This window comes from Acomys russatus, chromosome 5 (genome assembly GCF_903995435.1).
Source record: "Acomys russatus chromosome 5, mAcoRus1.1, whole genome shotgun sequence".
Classification (NCBI taxonomy): domain Eukaryota; kingdom Metazoa; phylum Chordata; class Mammalia; order Rodentia; family Muridae; genus Acomys; species Acomys russatus.
In genome coordinates, this window is record NC_067141.1 from 65,542,741 (window position 1) to 65,561,317 (window position 18,577).

General features: G+C 47.5%; 1 protein-coding gene across 3 annotated transcripts in view; it reads left to right on the forward strand.

The window, feature by feature from the left end:
• The first annotated feature begins 1,762 nt into the window (after positions 1-1,762).
• Wbp1l (WW domain binding protein 1 like) overlaps positions 1,763-18,577 on the forward strand; it is a 58,591-nt gene continuing 41,776 nt past the window's right edge. The window contains exon 1 of one of the 3 annotated variants that reach the window (XM_051146712.1): positions 1,763-1,949. In XM_051146712.1, coding sequence (XP_051002669.1) covers positions 1,860-1,949 — 90 coding nt within the window. In that variant the 5' untranslated portion in view covers positions 1,763-1,859. Of the gene's footprint in view, positions 1,950-2,036; positions 2,187-18,577 lie in introns of those variants that run through there. The other 2 variants (XM_051146714.1, XM_051146716.1) reach the window with 2 other exon arrangements.

An 18,577-nucleotide genomic window follows, 5' to 3' on the forward strand; every position in this document is an offset into this window, starting at 1 on the left:
GGTTTATTACTGTCTTCAGGTTTGCCTGCTTTAGACATTGTCAAATCACACTACGGTCCTTCTATTTCCATCTTCTCTTTCAGTATGTTTACAGGGTTCCTTCATGTTATAACGTGGGAAATGTGATGCTGGCTGGTACATGAGCAAGAAACTTGGTTTTGAAGGTGGGAGACCTGGATTCAGCACTTCTGTTCCAAAGACAAACCGGAAAAGAAACATCCAAGCGTGGCAAAGCCTTTTCACTGTAGTCTCTGTAAAAAGCAGCCTTTGCTTAGCTTTCTAGATCTTCAGGCCTCTTGGCATGTCTATTCTCACAGACGATTTTTTTTTTTTCTTTCTGAGACAGGGTCTTTCTGTGTAGCTCCCGCTGTCCTAGAACTCACTATGTGGACCAGGCTGGCTTTGAACTCAGAGATCTGCCTGCTGCTGCCTCCTGAGTGCTGGAACTAAAGTCGTGTGCCACCACTGCCCAGCTCAGATCGTCTTTCTTTTGGAAAAAGTATGTCATGGTTAGGAGCACTTTGAGTTGAGCTGATTTTCCTTTGAGGGCCCCAAACCTTGTCAGCTATGTGTTCACTATGAGGTCTGCCACCCCCCAGTCTGGGCACTTTCAAGTGTCCATCCAGTGCGTGCCATCCTCCTGTTGTAGCCTGTCTGTCTGCCTTCTTTGAATTGGGCTGTGTAGGAAGGCTTTGTGGGGAACTACTAACCCGTATGTGAAGGGTATTGTCTTTCTTTTTACCAGTAGCTTTCATAGAAACAGAGGAAACAAAGTAGTGTTTCCCATTGGTGACCATGCCAGGCCACCATTAGGGGATATTGTGCCATAAAAATAATTCGATTCTTGCCAACTACTCAGTCTTTACTTTCCTATGGAGCTTCCCTTGACAGATGGATGAATAAACTAGAGACTGACAAAAATATCAGTTACATTTTATAGCACTTGGACAAACAAGATCTAGATATAGGCAGAATCCCAGCAAGTGAGAGACTGAGTCAGGAGAATTGCCACAATTTTAAGGGCAGGTATCCAAGTTTCATAGTTCCTGGCTAGCATGGACAACATGGGAGACCCTACATCAAGAAACTAGCCTACCTGGGAGTGGTGGTGCACGCCTTTAATCCCAGCACTTGGGAGATAGAAGCAGGCAGATCGTTGTGAGTTCGAGGCCAGCCTCGTCTAAAAGCAAGTCCAGGACAGACAAGAAACCCTGACTTAAAAAACCAAAATAAATAAATAAGAGAAAAAAACCTAGCCTAATACATCCTGTAAGTAATTGAAAATAGGGCTGTCTGTACTTTAACACAAAAGGTACCAAGTTTTTTTTTAAGACTGAAATTGTTTTAGAACACTTTAGAATCATTACATTTCACCACCTTTTTTCTTCTTTTTCTCACCTTTTAACCATGGGAACATAATACTTCCGCCACACTCAAAATGGCTACATACCATAAACCTTTCAATGTGTCGGGATGGTCTGGTCTCCAGCTCTTGGTACTTCCGCCACTCCCTGCGGGGCGGGGCGCACTGCACTTCAATAACCCTTGCAGCATTCAAGATGGCCCGGCTTCCTCCCACTTTTCATTGGCTAAATCACCCGGCACGAGGTGGGCTGGGGCTAGTATTTGACACACAGCTATTTTAACCAATGGATGAAAAGTAGGAGCCAATGAGGCGCGGGATCTGGAGACCCTCCTCCGCAACTGGGAGGGCATTTTGCCCGGGGCGGGGTGGAGCGGAGCCGGAAGCGGGAGGGGAGAGCGAAACAGGAAAAGAAGGGAAGAAGGAAGCAGAGGGAAGAAGAGAGAGAGGAGGAGGGGTGGCGGCGCCGTGGCGGAGGAGCAGGAGCAGGAGGGGGATGGAGAGGAGAAGGCTCCTCGGTGGCATGGCGCTCCTGCTCCTCCAGGCGCTGCCTAGCCCCCTGTCAGTGAGGGCTGAGCCCCCGCAGGTAAGGGGAGGGCGTCTGGGCCAGCTTGGGGGTCCCGGGTGGTTGAGGCCTGGCTGGAGGGGGTCTCAGAGAGGGTTGTTTGCAAAGAGTTGAGTGCTTTTAGGGGGGACGCCCATGCCTAGCATGGACAGGGTGAAGGGGGCGTTGGTGTTTAGCTGAGGGACACCTGTGACGATTTGGATGTCAAGAAGATGGCAGAGGCAATGGTGCCAGGCGACTTGAGGGTCCTTTGAGAGGGTAGGTATGGTGGGTGCGCTGGGGGCACTCTTCCTGGATATTGGTGCACACTGGCGCATGTGGGGCTTATTTTTGCTCTGCAGTAGAGGCAGGAGCCAGAGGCTGTGCACACCAGTGTGTGGAGGGACCACAGGTTACTGAACTGGCCTTAGAGGGAGGAGGGCCCAGCAGGATATTTATTTCAGGCTGGACAAAGGAAAGTTCTGAGGGCAACCTGGCCCTGTTCTTAATGCTGTAAGGCATAGCATGTCGGTGGCGTGCTGTTGGAGGTAGGGTTCTTGGAAGAGATAGTACGGATGAGGCAGAGTGGAACCCCTCAGGAGGAGGGGCGCGTCTGAGCTGTGAGAAGCCCAGCTGTTAAGCTGGCAGCCCTGGGAGGGAAAAGTCACTCGTGCTCACCCGTGCCAGCTCAGGGCGTTTGAGCAAAGGGTGACTCTGATGCCAATATCGGCAGCAAATGGAGCACCCTAGCTTTTCTTGCTAGGTGGCTTGCTCTTTGTCCAGGCCGAGAAGCTTGCTTCTGCGGATTCTAGCTCTGGCTGGCGTTTCGAAACCCTAATTGAAGCGTTGCTCTTGGTGCCAAATTGGGTGGGGTGCTGTAGGGGGGAATCACCCCTCCTCTGTTAAATTTGGCAAAGCTTCTATCATTTTACTTCACTTTGTTTCCATCATTGTCTTTTCTTCTTCTTCTTCTCCTCCTCCTCCTTCAGAAAAGCATTCTCAGGCCCAGGCAGCACAGGGGCAGCCCGTACAGCATAGCACTTAGCTTCATGTTATGACAACGAGCAGAAATTGTTGGCAAAATACTTACCTTTCCCCTTAGAGCTTCAGGGCAGCCCTTTCACATAGGCGTCGCGGTTTGCTCCTCAGTATCCTCTTCCTAAAACAAACAAACAAAACTCCAGAACCCACAAACGATTGAGTTTTGTTTTGTTTGAGACAGGATCTTGCTGTATAGGTCAGGCTGGCTTTGAACTGGAGATCTTCTTCCTCGGCCACCCAAATTCTGTGACTTAAGAGATTTTTAAGCCAGTTGAAATTCGCATAACAAAAACCGACAGTTTAAAAGTCAATCAATCACTCAGTGGCGGTCAGTGCGTTCAGGGTTGTGCAACAACCTCTGCTATCTCTAGTTCCAAAACAGTTGAATGCTCCCAAAGAAAGCTCTGTCCCCATTAACGAGTTACTCCGTATTGCTGCCCCACCCACCCATCCCTGGCTCCTGATAAGCACCAGTCTGCATTCTGCCTTAGTGGATTTACCTGTTCTGGATAGTTTGTGTAATCGAATGCTACAGTGTGCGTGGCATCTTTGGCGCTTGGCCTCTTTCACATACCATTCTGCTTTTAGGGTTCATCCACATTGTGACCAAATAATCCCCCTTATGTATATACTACAGATTACTTATCAACTTGTCTTAAAGGCGGGGGGGGGGGGCATGTTTATCTGGGAAATAATATGCGAAAGAAAAAGAATTCATTTTATGACCTTTCATATATTCCTTCCTAGGGGTGGAGCCCTTTAGCTTTTAAGCCTTTGTTGAGGCTCTTTGTTTTCTTAGTTAAAACCATAAGCTGGCAGGAGAAAGAAATTTGTGTCCTAGAGACATGACAGCTCTCGGGACTGTTAAAAGTTAAGCGTGGGTATTGTCAGAACGGAATACGGGTTGAACTTGCTTTCCTATTTCTGTGGATGCCTCTGAGGGCTCCTCCTGATAGTCGTCCAGTGACTCTGTTAGGGGGCTTGCTTTAGGAATATGTGGCGTCTTTGGAGGTGGGCTGGTTGCTAATAGGAACTGGATTTGAAAGTGGGGGAATCCTACCATAGCCTGGAGCCTGGGGGTGGTGAGGGTCTGCAGTGTAAGGGCTCTAATCACAAATGGTCAATCACAGACTGTTGTCTTACCACGCTCCTGGCACTTCCAATACTTATTTTGGGGACAGGGTGGCTTTTGTACTTTGTTCTTGTTCCGTTTGGTTGGGTGCTAGCACTGACCGCAGCTGCCGTGTGGTTACGTGCTGTACCGTTCCAGCAGAGAGGGAGAGTTTTTGTTACAGCTGCCCAGTCCTTCCTAGCCTTTCCATCCGTCACCCTGACACCCTCTGCACTCCCCTCGCACCTCTCACCCCGCCTCCTCCTGTCCTCCAGCCCAATCAATATGATGAAATTTGTGTTTTGTTTTTTAACCTTTGGAATGGAAGCTGCATTATAATTATTAACTTTGAATCCAGTGCAGCTTAGTCAATTGAGGGTTTTTGTTTGGGGTTTGGGTTCCTGCAAATCAGAAAAGGAAACAGTTGCAGAGAGCGTCAGTCAGGGAACATCCTTGGGCCTTTGTTTCTGTCGTGACTCCCAGATCACTAAGGTGGCACCTTGAATTCTGTACAGAAGGTGGTGTGGGTACCTAACTGTATCTCCCTCCTGGAAATGGATCTGTCAAATGCCGTCATTTTCTGTTTATTTTTTGCAGGGCTTGCTTAGCAGTGTAACACCATAACCACCCAGCCCCCTGGTGGGGATATGTTTTGGCAGGGTGTGTGTGTGTAGGATGTGGGGGGTGTGAGGTTTAGACTGGGTCTTGTTAGCTATAGCCCTGGTAAGAGCTCAATGTATCCAGTAGGCTAATCTTGAAGTCCCTATGATCCTTCTGCCTTGGTTTGTTACCGCCGGGGTTACAAATGTACACTACCATCTGCATGCCCATTTAATATTTATTTACTTACCGGTGTTTCAAGACAGGGTTTCTCTCTGTAGCCTTGGCCATCCTGGCCTTGGACTCACAGAGATCCACCTGCCTCTGCCTCCCGAGTGCTGTGATTAAAGGCATGTGCCACCACACCGGGCTTAATATTTAAAATATACATTTTTATAGATGGCTTTTTTTCCTATTACCAGCTCTTCATTGAACAGTCGTCTCTTGCCATGCAGACCAGAAAAGTTCATCAGCTTAGGGACTCCTGTAGTTAGGAACTTCGGTGTAACTCTCTCATAGGGCATCTGTGACTCAACACATGGGGTTCCTTGAATCTGAAAAGAATAAGAAAGCTGCAGTTTGCAAGCAGGAAGGCCTTGGCATTTGTTCCCTCCAGTTAATTTATGTTTGAGATAACGTAGCATTGCTTCCCCTCTGATGTTGTGTAGACCCAACCAGAACACCTGACTGTGTTGTTAACATAAAGTTTTAGTAGAACTGCTTGTGTCCATAAGGTGATCCAGCCCAGTGGACTGGGCTCAACCTATAGAAGCTATCATGGAGTTGCTCTGCCAACTTCAAAACTGAGTCTGATTGGGCCCCGTTCCTGCTCCTTCTCATGGTGCCCCCCGACTTCATATCACCTTTACTTCCCTCCCATGTTTTAGGCCTTAGTTTAGAGCCACTGTTCACCCCCAGGCTGCAGACTTGGGGTGCTCCCGTCCCACCGCATGCCCTGCTCCATCCTCCACACCCTCTCGCCCGTTCGTTTGAGTTAAGGTCTCATGTAGCCCCAGCCAGTCTCGAACTTGTGTTGTAAAGGACACCTTTGAACTTCTGATCCTTACAAATGGCGTTTCAGGGCAGTCACTGTCATAACTTCTTGTAGGACTGTGTGGCTTACAGAATGTAGCCCTCCTTTTCTCATTTTCTTAGACTGTTTGTTATTCCAAAGTATTTTTATCGGAAACCGTTCCTGGGTTCCTGTAAGCCTTTCCGTTGGAATTCAGTCTTGAGGACATTTCTGAACTCCAGCAGGTTCTGGGAACCATCAAAGGTGGAATGGAATCCCTTACGTCGAGGATCTGGCAATCTGCGGGTCGGGGGGGAAGGATACCATACAACGAATTATGACACAGAGGGATTGTTCTGAAATGGAGGTGCAGACAGAGGAGGTGGGAGCTGAGCAGCCAGGCGAGGATTCCTAGAGACACAGGCACTTGGACTGCTGGGAGGTTTACTGTGCAGGAGGGCGGCAGGAGGTCACAGTGGGGTGGGAAAGAAACTGGAGACGGATTGGTGGTGTGGTGTGCAAGCTTTGGGTGTGGGTTACAGACACAGGAAGTAAGGGGACTCGGACAGGTTGGCCGTGCAGGGTGGCCAGCTCAGGAAGCTCACCTGGTGTCTAAGGCTGGCCTGTCCAGTAGCACTTCTGTGATGTTGGAGGTGACCTCTGTGTGCGCCGTACAGCTCAGGAGCTGCTCCGCCACCAGTGGCTGTCAGCGTTTGTGTTTTGTCTGGTACCTGAGAAACTAAATCTGTAGCTATATTTAATTTTTATATCTTTTTTTAAATTATATTTTCACACTTTTGAAAGCTTACATCAAATTCGAGGCCAGCCTGGCTTACATAGTGAGTTCTAGGCCAGCCAAGGCTATGCAGTGAGACAAAACAGCAAAGCCAAACCTTACATAAATTGCCTATTTTCATGTGGTCACAGAATCATGTAGCCATTACTGCTGCTCTCTAACATTTTAGAATATGTCATCACCCCAGAAAGGAAGTGCATAAAAATTAGCAGTGACTCCCCATCCGACATCCGTCCCAGCCCTCAGCATCTACTAATCTGCTTCCCTGGATTTGCCTGTTCCGCACATTTCATCAAAGGCATGGACCCCAACTGGCACGTTTTACTGAACATTATGTCTTTACGTTTCCGTGTGTTGTAGCATGTATCAATTCTTCATTTCTTTTCTGTGTGTGGTGCGTACATGTGAGTATATGGGTCTGTGTGCCCATGCACACACATGTGGAGGCCAGAGCAGGACTGTCACCCCATCTTATTGCTTTGAGACAGTCTGCCGAGCGGAAACTTGCCTTGGCTGTGCTGACTGGACGGGGGCTCTTGGGATGGATCGCCTGCCTCCTCTGGTTAGTGCCTGAGTGTTAGGCTCACACTTTGCCCAGTATATTGTATAGCCTCATGGCAACGGAACAAGTGTTCTTCCTCAGTGAGCCGTCTCCTCAGCCCCACTCTGTTCCTTTTTTGTTTGTTTTTCGAGACAGGGTTTCCCTGTGTAGCCTTGCCTGTCCTGGACTCACTTTGTAGACCAGGATGGCCTTGAACTCACAGCAATCTGCCTGCCTACCCCCTACCCCCCGAGTGCTGGGATTAAAGGCATGCGCCACCATGCCCGGCTCCACTCTGTTTCTTTTTATGGCATGGGTGCCCCCTATTTTATATTTATCCATTTATCAATTGGTTGTTCGGGCTGTTTCCACTTTGAAGCTATTGGAGATATTGCTACTGGGAGCAGTGATGTAGACATTTTTGCATAATCGCAATGTTTTGATTTTCTCCCACATTTATTCATTTATTCTGTGTGTGCATACATACATGTGCACGACCGCTGAGGGGATCAGAGGACAACTGGCAGAAGCTGTCTCACTGACGAGTCCCAGGGGTGAAACCCTGATTGCTGGGCTTAGTGGTGGGCATCTTCAGCGACTGAGCCATCTTGGTAGCCCACTGACTTTTTTCTTGTCTTTTTATTTCCTCTTTTGAATACCAAGTCTTACTCTGTTGCTAAGATGCCTGCAATTCATGGCATTCTTCCTGCCTCAGTTTCCCCAGTGCCGGGGCTATAAGTGTTAAACTACACTAGCTTGTGTTTTCAATTCTGTGTAGATACCTCCGGATAATTTTTCAAGGAACTGCCAGATGGCTTTCCAAAATATGCCATTTACTCTACATTGAGTGTAAATATGTTACATTCATTTCAAAAAACGCTAATAAAAATACATGTAGTTATTGACTACATAATGGGCAGTGTGGTCTAACAGCATCCAACATGTAGGTTTGGTACAGCCCAACACCGTGGTAAGGTCACAGAGTCATAGGCTCTGTGGTCAAGCTGTCTGAGTTTCAAATACAACACTATTGAGTGAGTTATTTAATTTCTTGGGCTTAGTGGCTAAACATTAACTGCTCCTCAGAGTGCAGCGGTGCTTGGTACGTTAGTGGCAACTGTCCTGAGGGCCTGAGGCCCGTGTAGTTTACCTTGACTTGCTTGAGAACATTGTGTATCTAGAGTTAGGGTTTCCTGTTGGTTGTCTGTGTAGACCACTGTCCATGGTGAGTCTGAGTTTAAAACAGTGATTCTCAATTAAGGGTTATTTTGCCCCCTTAAAAGACATTTGTCAGTGTCTGGAGATGTGTTGGAGAGTGCGGCTGGCACCCCACAGGTGAAACCCAGCAGGGCAGTAGCCACTCCACACTGCTCCAGACAGCGGTAAGAACCCCTCTGGTTGTCAGCATCTGCTGTTCACAGAGTTTGAGGTTAGGCCTCCTATCAAGAGGGGCAGTATGTGGATCGCACGACTGCACACTGGTCTTAGTGGCTTACTGAGTGCTTACGTGTGTATGTGTGTGTGTGTGTGTGTGTGTGTGTGTGTGTGTGTGTGCGCGCGCTCGCTCGCTCGCACAGGCGCACTTGTAGAAGTCAGAAGACAGCTTAATGGGACGTGGGTCTCTCCTACAAGGTGGGGCCTCCTTCCCAAGCTGCCTTGATGGCAAGTCTCAAGTGGGGGCAGTTTAAAGCACTAATATGCTGCCGGTCACCGGTCAGCTTTGTTTGTCAGCCAGCATCAAACACTGGGATGAAACGGGTCTTTGGTTTCTGGTTCAGTGAGCAGGTGCCAATCCCCACCCCACCCCCGGTCTTGAACTTTCTTCCGTCTTGCTTTGATCTATCTGCCTTTGTGCTTTCAGTTTAATAACATAATTTGGTTTCGCCCCAGTGAAAGCCCGGTGGCCAGTTAGTTCCTCTGCTCAATGTCCTCTGTGATCCCATGACCAAATCTGAACTGAGTCATTGTTTGAGAACCTTTTCCCTGCCCCACTCCAAGGCTTGTCTTGTCTTTGGCCATGGGATCGCTGATTTGCTCTCTCACACACTTAGTCCATGGAAACCCTTAGTGGTCTCAGCTCCTGCCACACGGGAGGCTGGATGTCCTGGGTTATGCTAAGCCTAAAGGAGAGCCTGCATTCAGGCCTGGGCATGTGGCTTGTCTGGCTTTGGCACCTGCAGGCAAGTCTTTAGGGGTGCTCTGGACACCTTGGATGGCTTTGGATTCAGAATCCCAACTGCTTGTTGAGTGTCCAACCGTACCCCTGAGCGACCGGCTCCGTTGCCGCCTTTCTTTCTTAGTGCTAATTTGAAGGGCCTCTGTGACCAGGACAAATTTGTGTGACTATCAGTGACCTGACTCATTTTCCATTTTGTGTACCTTTGGGGACCATGGAGTGAGAGGAACAGTGTCCACCCGTGTCCTTCCTTGTAGACGCGCTTCTCAGTTCCACTAGGTGGAGCTGAGTCTGGCCTGGCCTGGACATGAGTGTGAAAACCACAGACACAGACAAATCCAGGATACTGCAACTTAGGAGGTCAAGAAAGGGGAAGAAAAAAAAAAAAAAAAAGAAAGGGGAAGACAGTCCCGTCCTGTCGAATCCCGTTGAGCCAGTTTCGGACATTCCTAATGTGGCGATTAAAATAGGTTCCCTTCTCGGACTTCTAATAACCAGTCCTCCGGAGAACAGAATTTGGGGACTCTGGTTAGCCAGTGACAGTCTCAGCTCGGTTTTGTTTACTTTTGGTTTTCTTCTTATCCACACTACAGTTTTTTTTCTTTCTTTTTTGTTTGTTTGTTTTTGTTTTTATTTTCCGAGACAGGGTTTCTCTGTGTAGTTCTGGCTGTCCTGGGACTCAGGAATCCACCTGTCTCTACCTCCCAAGTGCTGGGATTTTAAAGGTGTGCACCATCACACCCTGCTTTGTTCTTTTTGTTTGTTTTTACACTAACTTTCTTCTGTGGGGAGATGTGTGTGTGTGTGTGTGTGTGTGTGTGTGTGTGTGTGTATTGTTGTTGTTATTAAATTATCTGTAGGGCCTAATAATGTTCATTATTAGGCCTATACCTATTATTATTATTATTACTACAGCAATAAAACCCACTAGCAATCAATCAAGACACAGACACCTGTTATATTTTAAAATAGCCTTAGTTAACCTGGGGCAGGGCAGATTTCAATCCTGTAAACTACTTCCCATGCCTGCCTCAATCCCATGCCATCTGCTTCTAATAACTTCTATCAAGCCACTTCCCATCCATAATCCCAGATACTTGCTAATGTTCTTCATCTGGGCCCAATCTCCACCCACGCCTGCCACGTGTTTCTCTTCCATCTAGTCCATGAAAGCGTGACCTCCTTCTCCTCTCTTCTCCTTTCCTCCCTCCTTCTTCCTCCCAGGATCCTTTCTGTCCCTGGGAACCTTAGCCACACCTATCTCATCTGCCCTGTCCAGATGGCATGGCTTTTTATTAGTTAGCATCAAAATGCATCAGACTATCCCTCAACATATATGTGTGTGTGTGTGTGTGTGTGTGTGTGTGTGTGTGTGTGTGTGTAGATATATAGATATAGATACAGTGTCCCTGGCCTGGGACCCACTATGTAACTATGTAGACCAAGTTAGCATCAGACTCAAGAGACATCCTGCCTCTGCCTCTGCCTCTGCCTCCTGAATGCTGAGATTAAAAGTTCGCCTCACTACCAGGCGAGCTTCAAGAGTTGTGTTCATCCTCTCCCCATGCCGGTGCCACCATGGTGCCACAGCTGTTTTGATTCAGAAACTCAAGAATTTTATAGCCTTGAACTTTCAAAAGTTGTTTTGGAAAAGGTGAAAATAAAGTATAAGCCGGCACAAGAATCTTGTGGTTTGGAAGGGTGGGTCCCAGAATAAAGTTATAAAAACATGTCTATTTTGATTTTCAAATATCCAGCAAGAGGCATCTTGTGTTGTAACTCTCTTTTATTACACATTCTTTTAGCTTGGAAGTGTGTGTCCATGGAGAAAACGATCCATGCTGTGCACATTGCTACACGTGCGTTTTGGGGTGACATGCTCCGGTTTGTCTTGTTCATCTTAAATTTTTGTTTTGTTTTGTTTTGAGTCAGGGTCTCTACGTAAACCTAGGTGTCCTGGAACTCATTATGTCGGCCTCAAACTCACAGAGATCGCCTACCTCTGCCTCCTGAGTGCTGGGATTAAAGGCTGTGCCGCCACACTCAGCTTTCTTCTAAAACTCCAACCAGCAGTCTGACCAAACACAAACAACAGGAGACTTGAAGCTTATTGGTCAGATCTGTGTGGTCCATTTGGGAGCGCAGCAATTATGTGGTTTTCTGCATCAGGATGCAGGGCCATGGTAGTTCTTTGGGACTGGAACCTAGTGTTGACTAGGGTGACAAATTGAGCCTGCCTGCTCCTTTCCTGCTGTACTTGCAAGGGGTTGGAACAGAGAGCCGGTACTGCTCCCTCTGAGCTTTAAGAGACCTTTTTTCTTTTTATTATTTATTTATTTATTTATTTATTTATTTATTTATTTATTTATTTATTGTCACATTATAGATGATTGTGAGCCACTATGTGGTTGCTGGGAATTGAACTCAGGACCTCTGAAAGAGCAGCCAGTGCTCTTAACCTCTGAGCCATCTCTCCAGCCCCGAGACCTTTTTTCTTTTTTTTTTTGTTTTGTTTTGTTTTTCAAGACAGGGTCTCTCTGTGTAGCCTTGGCTGTCCTGGACTCACTTTGTAGACCAGGCTGGCCTCGAACTCACAGCGATCCACCAGCCTCTGCCTCCCAAGTGCTGGGATTAAAAGCATGCGCCACCACGCCCGGCTGACCTTTTTTCTTATATTGACAATTTTATTATTATTATGATGATGATGATGATGTTTTCAAGACAAAGCGTACTGACTATTTCAATCCCACAAAACATCACAGGACAGATAGTAACAGTAATACAGAAATCTGACAATATTTAAGCAAAAATGGGAGAATATGATTTGGTGTCTACTTGGTACCTTTTTTGCCCTTGCTGCACATTTATAGATGTATATAGGAGGAAGGCCAGAGAAGACCTCTTTGAGGTGGGAGAGAGGGAGGGTCAATGGCTTAGTTGTGACAGTTGGAGCTAACCTCCATATCACCCACCTAACATTTTTTTCAAGGAGTGTATGTATAGCAATTTACACGGTGATTTATTTATGTAAATAATTTCTATCAGGACGTTAGAGGTGTGGCTGGGGATCCAAACTCTGATCTCCTTGCTTGCACACCAAGTGCTAGACCCGCTGAGCCGTCTGCCCAGCCCTCTGAGCTTCTGAGACGCCTGTGTGCTGTTTGCTTTATTTAAGCCCTCTCTACAGGAACATGCTTCCTTCTGTGTCTGGCTGGATTCCTGAATATAGAATTGAGAACTGTAGGGCCGGCTATATGGCACGCTTAAAATGGGAGTGTGTCCCCTCCAGCAGCAGGTGTGCCCGGGCTCCCCACCCCCACATGTGGAGGTCCACTTTTTCACCTGTGCCCTTGGTGGCAAGCCTCTGTCTGGCAGCCCCCACCCACCTCTGTCTGACCCCCCACACTCACCTCTGTCTGACCCCCCCCACTCACCTCTGTCTGTGCCCCCCCCCCCCTTGCTGGCAGTGTGAGGCAATTTCAGGGGACTTCCTCAGAGGCCTGTCCCTATCTTGTTTGCTTAGCTCCAGCCTCCTTCCTGTCTACAGTTCACAACGCCCATGCACAAGGAACAGGGTCGTTCTGGGACAGGCCTGTAGCCGAGCTTGCCTCGTTCTTGCTCCAGCGCTAAGGAAGTGCTTTGTGTTGGTAGGGGACACCAGGTTGGCTCCAGGTGTCGGTGTCGCAAGCTAGTTCTGTGCCTGTGCGTTCCCTCCCGTGTGCCAGCAAGGCCCTCTCTGACAACCTCTCTTTTTCCCTTCTTCACCTTCTTCCTTCAGAGTTTCACTCTTGGCCCAGGCTGGCCTTCAGCTTGAAGCAATCCTGCTGCCTCAGCCTTCCAAGCCCTAGGAACATAGACATGAGGCGTCGTGCTGAGCTCTGAGAGTTTCTTTGTTTTTGTTTTTGTTTTTTTTTTTTTCCTCACGTGGTCATTGAAGATGTGGGATCACTTGGAAGCCTGTGGCCAAGAGGGCGAGCTCAGGAGCCTGGCCACCTGCCTCAGACCTCTGAGGACTGTTGAGCTACTTAGTTAACTTGGTGGTCTCCTCCTCTGTAAAATGGAGATAATGCCCATGTCGCCGTGGGAGTTCATGCCCTGTAGGAAGTGCTCCCTCAGTGTTAGTTTCCTTTGGGGAAGCCTTGAGACGCCTCTATTTTTGGACTCAGAGTTGATTTCAGTGGGGTGCCTGGGGTGGGGGGGGTTAGGACACGGTGGGGGGCGGGGTGTCTCTGGGTCCACCACAGCCAGTAGAGTAACAATACGTAAGAGGCAAGAAAGGTAGTTAGGCTTAACATGACTCAGTAGCCAGTGTTGGTTTAGACTTGGGGATCTCACCCCAAGTTTATTTTAGGCATGTTTAAGCACAGCAATATTTGGTGAAAACTTTCCTGATTAACTACAAGACTCAAGGCCGTGACTACATCGAACCCCTTTGCAAAGTACCCACGGCATCTCCCATAAAGGAAGGTGCTGTAGATTGAGAAGGACACACAGATACCACAAAGGTCGCCGGGCTGTTAGCCCACTCCTAGGCTCTGAGCTGATAACAGGTTGAGCACTGAAGGGACAACTCTGTGCGTTTAACATTCTTGTTCCCCTCAGCGCTATCTGAGCACGGGGACCTCAGTGCCTCCCACAGGAGAGGAATTAACTCCTAGTCCCCAAGGCCCGTGGATCGGGTTGCATATCAGATGAGAAATGGTTTCTCCTCAGCACTTATTGCTCGCTTTAGTTCTTAGAGATAGGGTCTTACTGTAGAGCCTAAGCTGGTCTGCAAGTTGCTCTGGAACCCAGGTTGACCCCAGACTTGCAGGCCTCCTGCCTTGGCACCCTGGGTTCTGGAATTATCGGCACGCATCACCACACCTGTCTCACAGGCAATTGTTTTCTAAAAATAAAGTGTGGAATTATTTATATTTTTGGACCTGACTAGCTATACTACACACCACAGCCACAATATATGCTATTCTTTCTTGCACCCAGTAACCTTTCTTGAGTGGGGAGAAGAATGATCCGGTCAACCCAGAGGGGATGGGCAGCATGTGACAGATGTGGCTATAGTGCTGAGTTCTGTTATGCACAGGTGAGGTAAGGGCGGCTTCAGAAGAACAGATTCTTTTTTTAATTTAAAAAATTTTTATGTATATGAGTGCTCTATCTGCATGTACATCTATATGTTAGAAGAGAGCATTGGATCCCAGTTAGATGGTTGTGAGCCACCATATGGTTGCTGGGAATTGAACTTAGGACCTCTGGAAGAACAGACAGTGCTTTTTTTTTTTTTTTTTTTTTTTTTTTTTTTTTTTTTTTTTTTTTGGTTTTTTGAGACAGGGTTTCTCTGTGTAGCCTTGGCTGTCCTGGACTCTCTTTGTAGATGAGGCTGGCCTCGAACTCGTATAGATCCCCCTGCCTCTGCCTCCCAGGTACTGGGATTAAAGGTGTGTGCCCCCATGCCTGCCTCCAGACAGTGCTCTTAACCACTGAGCCATCTCTCCAGTCCCTCAGAACAGCTTTATTAAGATGTAATTCATAGACTGTAAATTTACCCTTTTCAGGTATATGATTGTGTGGTTTTTAGTATTTTTTAAAGACTTAATTTTTTTTTTAATGTACAAATAAATAGCAGGATCTCTTTCATTGAGTGGATGTTATGACTAATAACGCGATGAAGCCTGTGACCTTCGGGCACTGATAGGAACATTAGTAGCACATAATTCAGCTCGTATTTCTCCTGTCTGTCTGTCTGTCTGTCTTTTGAGCCAGGACCTCACTGTGTAGCCTTGGCTGGCCTGGAACTCACAGAGATCTACCAGCTTCTGCCTCGGAAAGAATACCACCACTCCCATCTCTTGTTTAACTAAAAACATATTTTTTAAAATATATTCTTTGAGAATTTAATACATGTGCACAAAGAAATATAGGACCACCCTGCATTTTCCCCTCCCAGCTCCCTGATACACTACGCTTTATTTTGCATTCCTCAGCCGAAGGCGTTTTGAACAGCACTGACGTGAACATTGATACATAAGTGTTTATATAAATTTCCAGAGCCGGCGTATGACCTGAGGTGCTGGGTCATATGTTGTTGAGGTAACTATGTTTAACTTTTGAGAGCTGGACAGACTGCTGGTGAAACAGCTGCAGCGTTCCTGCCCCCAGCAGCTGTAGGTGAGCGTTCTGAGGGCTCTCGTTACTTTCTAGACTTACTAGCCCGTGGGCTGTTTTGTTTTGCTTTACCATGGCAGGGGGTATGACAGTTTCTTGTTGTGGTTTGGACTTGTATTTTCCCACTGACTGGTGGTGTTGGTTTTTGCTGTTTGTTTTGGGTGACTGTTTGGGGTGCTGTCTCTAGATCTTTACGTTTTTACTTTCCCAGTGCTGAGAATCAAACCTAGGGCTCATACATGCTAGCGCAAGCTCCCGGCCACATGTTCTGGTTTGTGTAACTCTTGCTCAAGTTCCTTTTTATCTTTTTCTTTTTCTTTTCTTTCTTTCTTTCTTTCTTTTTTTTTTTGAGACAGGGTTTCTCTGTGTAGCCTTGACTGTTTTGGACTCACTTTGTAGACCAGGCCAGCCTCGAACTTACAGAGGTCCACCTGCCTCTGCCTCCTGAGTGCTGGGATTAAAGGCGTGTACCACCACTCCCAGGTCTTTTTCTTTTTCTTTTTTTTTTTTTTGAGACAGGGTCTTACTATGTAGTCTTGGCTTTCCTGGACCTCACTATGTAGACCCAGCTTGAACTCACAGTGATCCACCTGCCTCTGCCACCCGAGTGCTGGGGTTAAAGGCCTGTACTATCGTTGCTTGCAAATGGGGAGGGCACACGCCTTTAGTCCTAGCACTCGGGGAGGCAGAAGCAGAGGCAGATGGATCAATATGAGTTCGAAGCCAGCCTACTCTACAAAGTGAGTCCAGGACAGGCAAGGCTGCACAGAGAAATCTCATCTCGAAAAAAAAAAATTTTTTTTCTACTCAATGTAGCCGTTATACAGTATTATATCCTAAGAAATGGACAAAAAATTATATCACAAAATTGAGGCTGTTGTAAGAATTTTTCAGTTTGCAGCATGTGGTTCTTCCTTCCAGCGTGGATCCCAGGGATTGAGCTCAGGCTGAGTTCAAACTTCTCAATCCCATGAGTATCAAAAATATTTTTCTAACTTGAATTTCTCTGTCTGTTTGTATGAGTTTTTGTTTTTGTTTTGTTTTGAGACAAGGTCTCACTGTGTGACCTAGAACTCTGGAGACTCCTGTGCCTGGCCCCCAAGTGCTGCCTGGGATTAGAGGTGTGCTCTCCCACACTCAGTACTGGCTCTTTGTTACTTTCTTCGCTGCATGTCTTTCCCTATGCATTGCATACTGCACCTTGTGAACGAGGAGCTTGGACATCCCTCTCAGTGGAGGATTTGCTGAAGGGTCCTACTCCTACCTGAGATCTCCCAAATGCTCAGAGATGTGGGAGGGTAGCCGCACCTCCTGGTCCCTGCTCGGCTAACTGTGCCTGCCCTTATGGTACCGTATTGGACATGTCCCACCCAGTACATGGGCCACACACACTGCTGAAAGACATGGGATGGAAAGATACCCGAGATAATAGTGCTGCGAGCAGATACTCAGAAAGGGAATCTAGGGGCCCGGGGCCTTTTTTGTTTTTTGTTTTTGTTTGTTTGTTTATGTATATGAGTGTTTACTTGCATCTGTATTCGTATACCAAGTATGTGCCTTGTACCCTCAGAGGCCAAATCAGGCGTCAGATACTCAGATTGTTGTGAGTTGCCACGTGGTTGCTAGAAATTGAACTAGGTCCTCTGGAAGAGCCGCGGTGCTCTTAACCACTGAGCCATCTCCAGCCCAGTGATGATGATGGTGGTGATGGTGGTGATGTGTCAATGTGCAGGCACACACATGCATGTGGAGGCCAGAGGACAGTTTTCAGCATGTGGCTCTTTCCTTCCAGCGTGGATTCCAGCGATTGAACTCAGACTATCAGGCTTAGCCAGCAAGCTCTGTTACCTGCTAAGCCGTCTCATTGGTCCATAATTCTTGATTTGGGCTGGACTCAGAAGTAGATGCTGCCAGAGTGAGGATAGCCTGTGCCTCTGGTGTTCAGTTTCTGGTGTTTTTCTTTGTCAGCCTTCATTCTCTTAGCTGCACACTGAGCATATCCTGTCTCCTCACCCACGTCTTTCTTAGTACATTCATTCTTCAGAGAAGTGTGTTGGTGTCTGCATCGCAGGACACAGGAGTCACAAGATGCTGGACCCTGGACTTCGGCCCAGGGCCTCTTACTTTCTTTGCGTAAGGGCTTTCTGACAATATATTGGCAGATATCATTGTTCCTAGAGAGGATAAGATTTGCAGATTCTGCTAGTGCTTTGGGGCCTCAAATGACCGGGCATGGTGTAGTCTCTGTCAGTTCAGGGATGCCCACCTCCCCAAGTCAAATAGAGAACACGCAAACCGGCCTCCACAGTGCATCTGCAGATTCAAGCTTTCTGTCTCCAGTTCCCTGGGGTCTGGAAGAGGAATGGTCCTCGCAGGTGCACCCAGCTGGAGCAAGACATCCTGCTTCATGGCAAAGGCCTATTTGGACCATAGCACCCTTCCACGCCTCACCTGGAGCATCAGTAGCAACTAGTATGCCACGCACCTCTCCTCAGAATTATGAAGTTCAGGGTTGGCAAGATGTCTCATTGGTTAAGAGCACTGGCTCACCACCATCTGTAACTCCAGCTCCAGGAAATCTGATGTCCTCTAATCACCTCCCTGGGCCCTAGGCACGAATATTGTGCACATGTGCACATGTAGACAAACAGACACACCTAATAAAGTTTATAGAGATGAAGGTGCAGATTCACGTTCGTCCTCTGCTTCGTGCAGATGCAGCCTTAACTCCAAGCTTTTCCTTAACTCCAAGCTACTCCTTAACTCCGAGCTGCTCCTTAACTCTGAGCTGCTCTTGAACTCCGAGCTGTTCATCACAGAAAGGGCTAGCCTGGGAGCTAATGGAAGTGAGGCGGCACAGAGGCTAGCTGGTCCAGGTTCTATGACTTGACAGCCACCATCATGGAATGAGTGTGAAAGCTAGATGTCATCTGAAAGGCAAGTTTCCTGGACATTAGTCACTAGAGTCCCACCAGGAGACCACTGACCCTTCAGTCAGCTAGCCCGCATATTTTCAGACCTTTGTTGTACCTTTCTGGCAAGTGGAAACAGTACTATCCTGAAACGGGCATGAAAATAGTGTATAACTTTTGACTTCTGTCTCCATTGAGTTGATCTCAGCATTTTCTTGGCTTGCTTGAGTTCTCGGTAAGTGACCATGCTGGCTGGTGTTCCTCGCGGGGAGCTGTTCCTTTTCTGCTGTTTTGAACACGGTGACCTTGGGCGTCT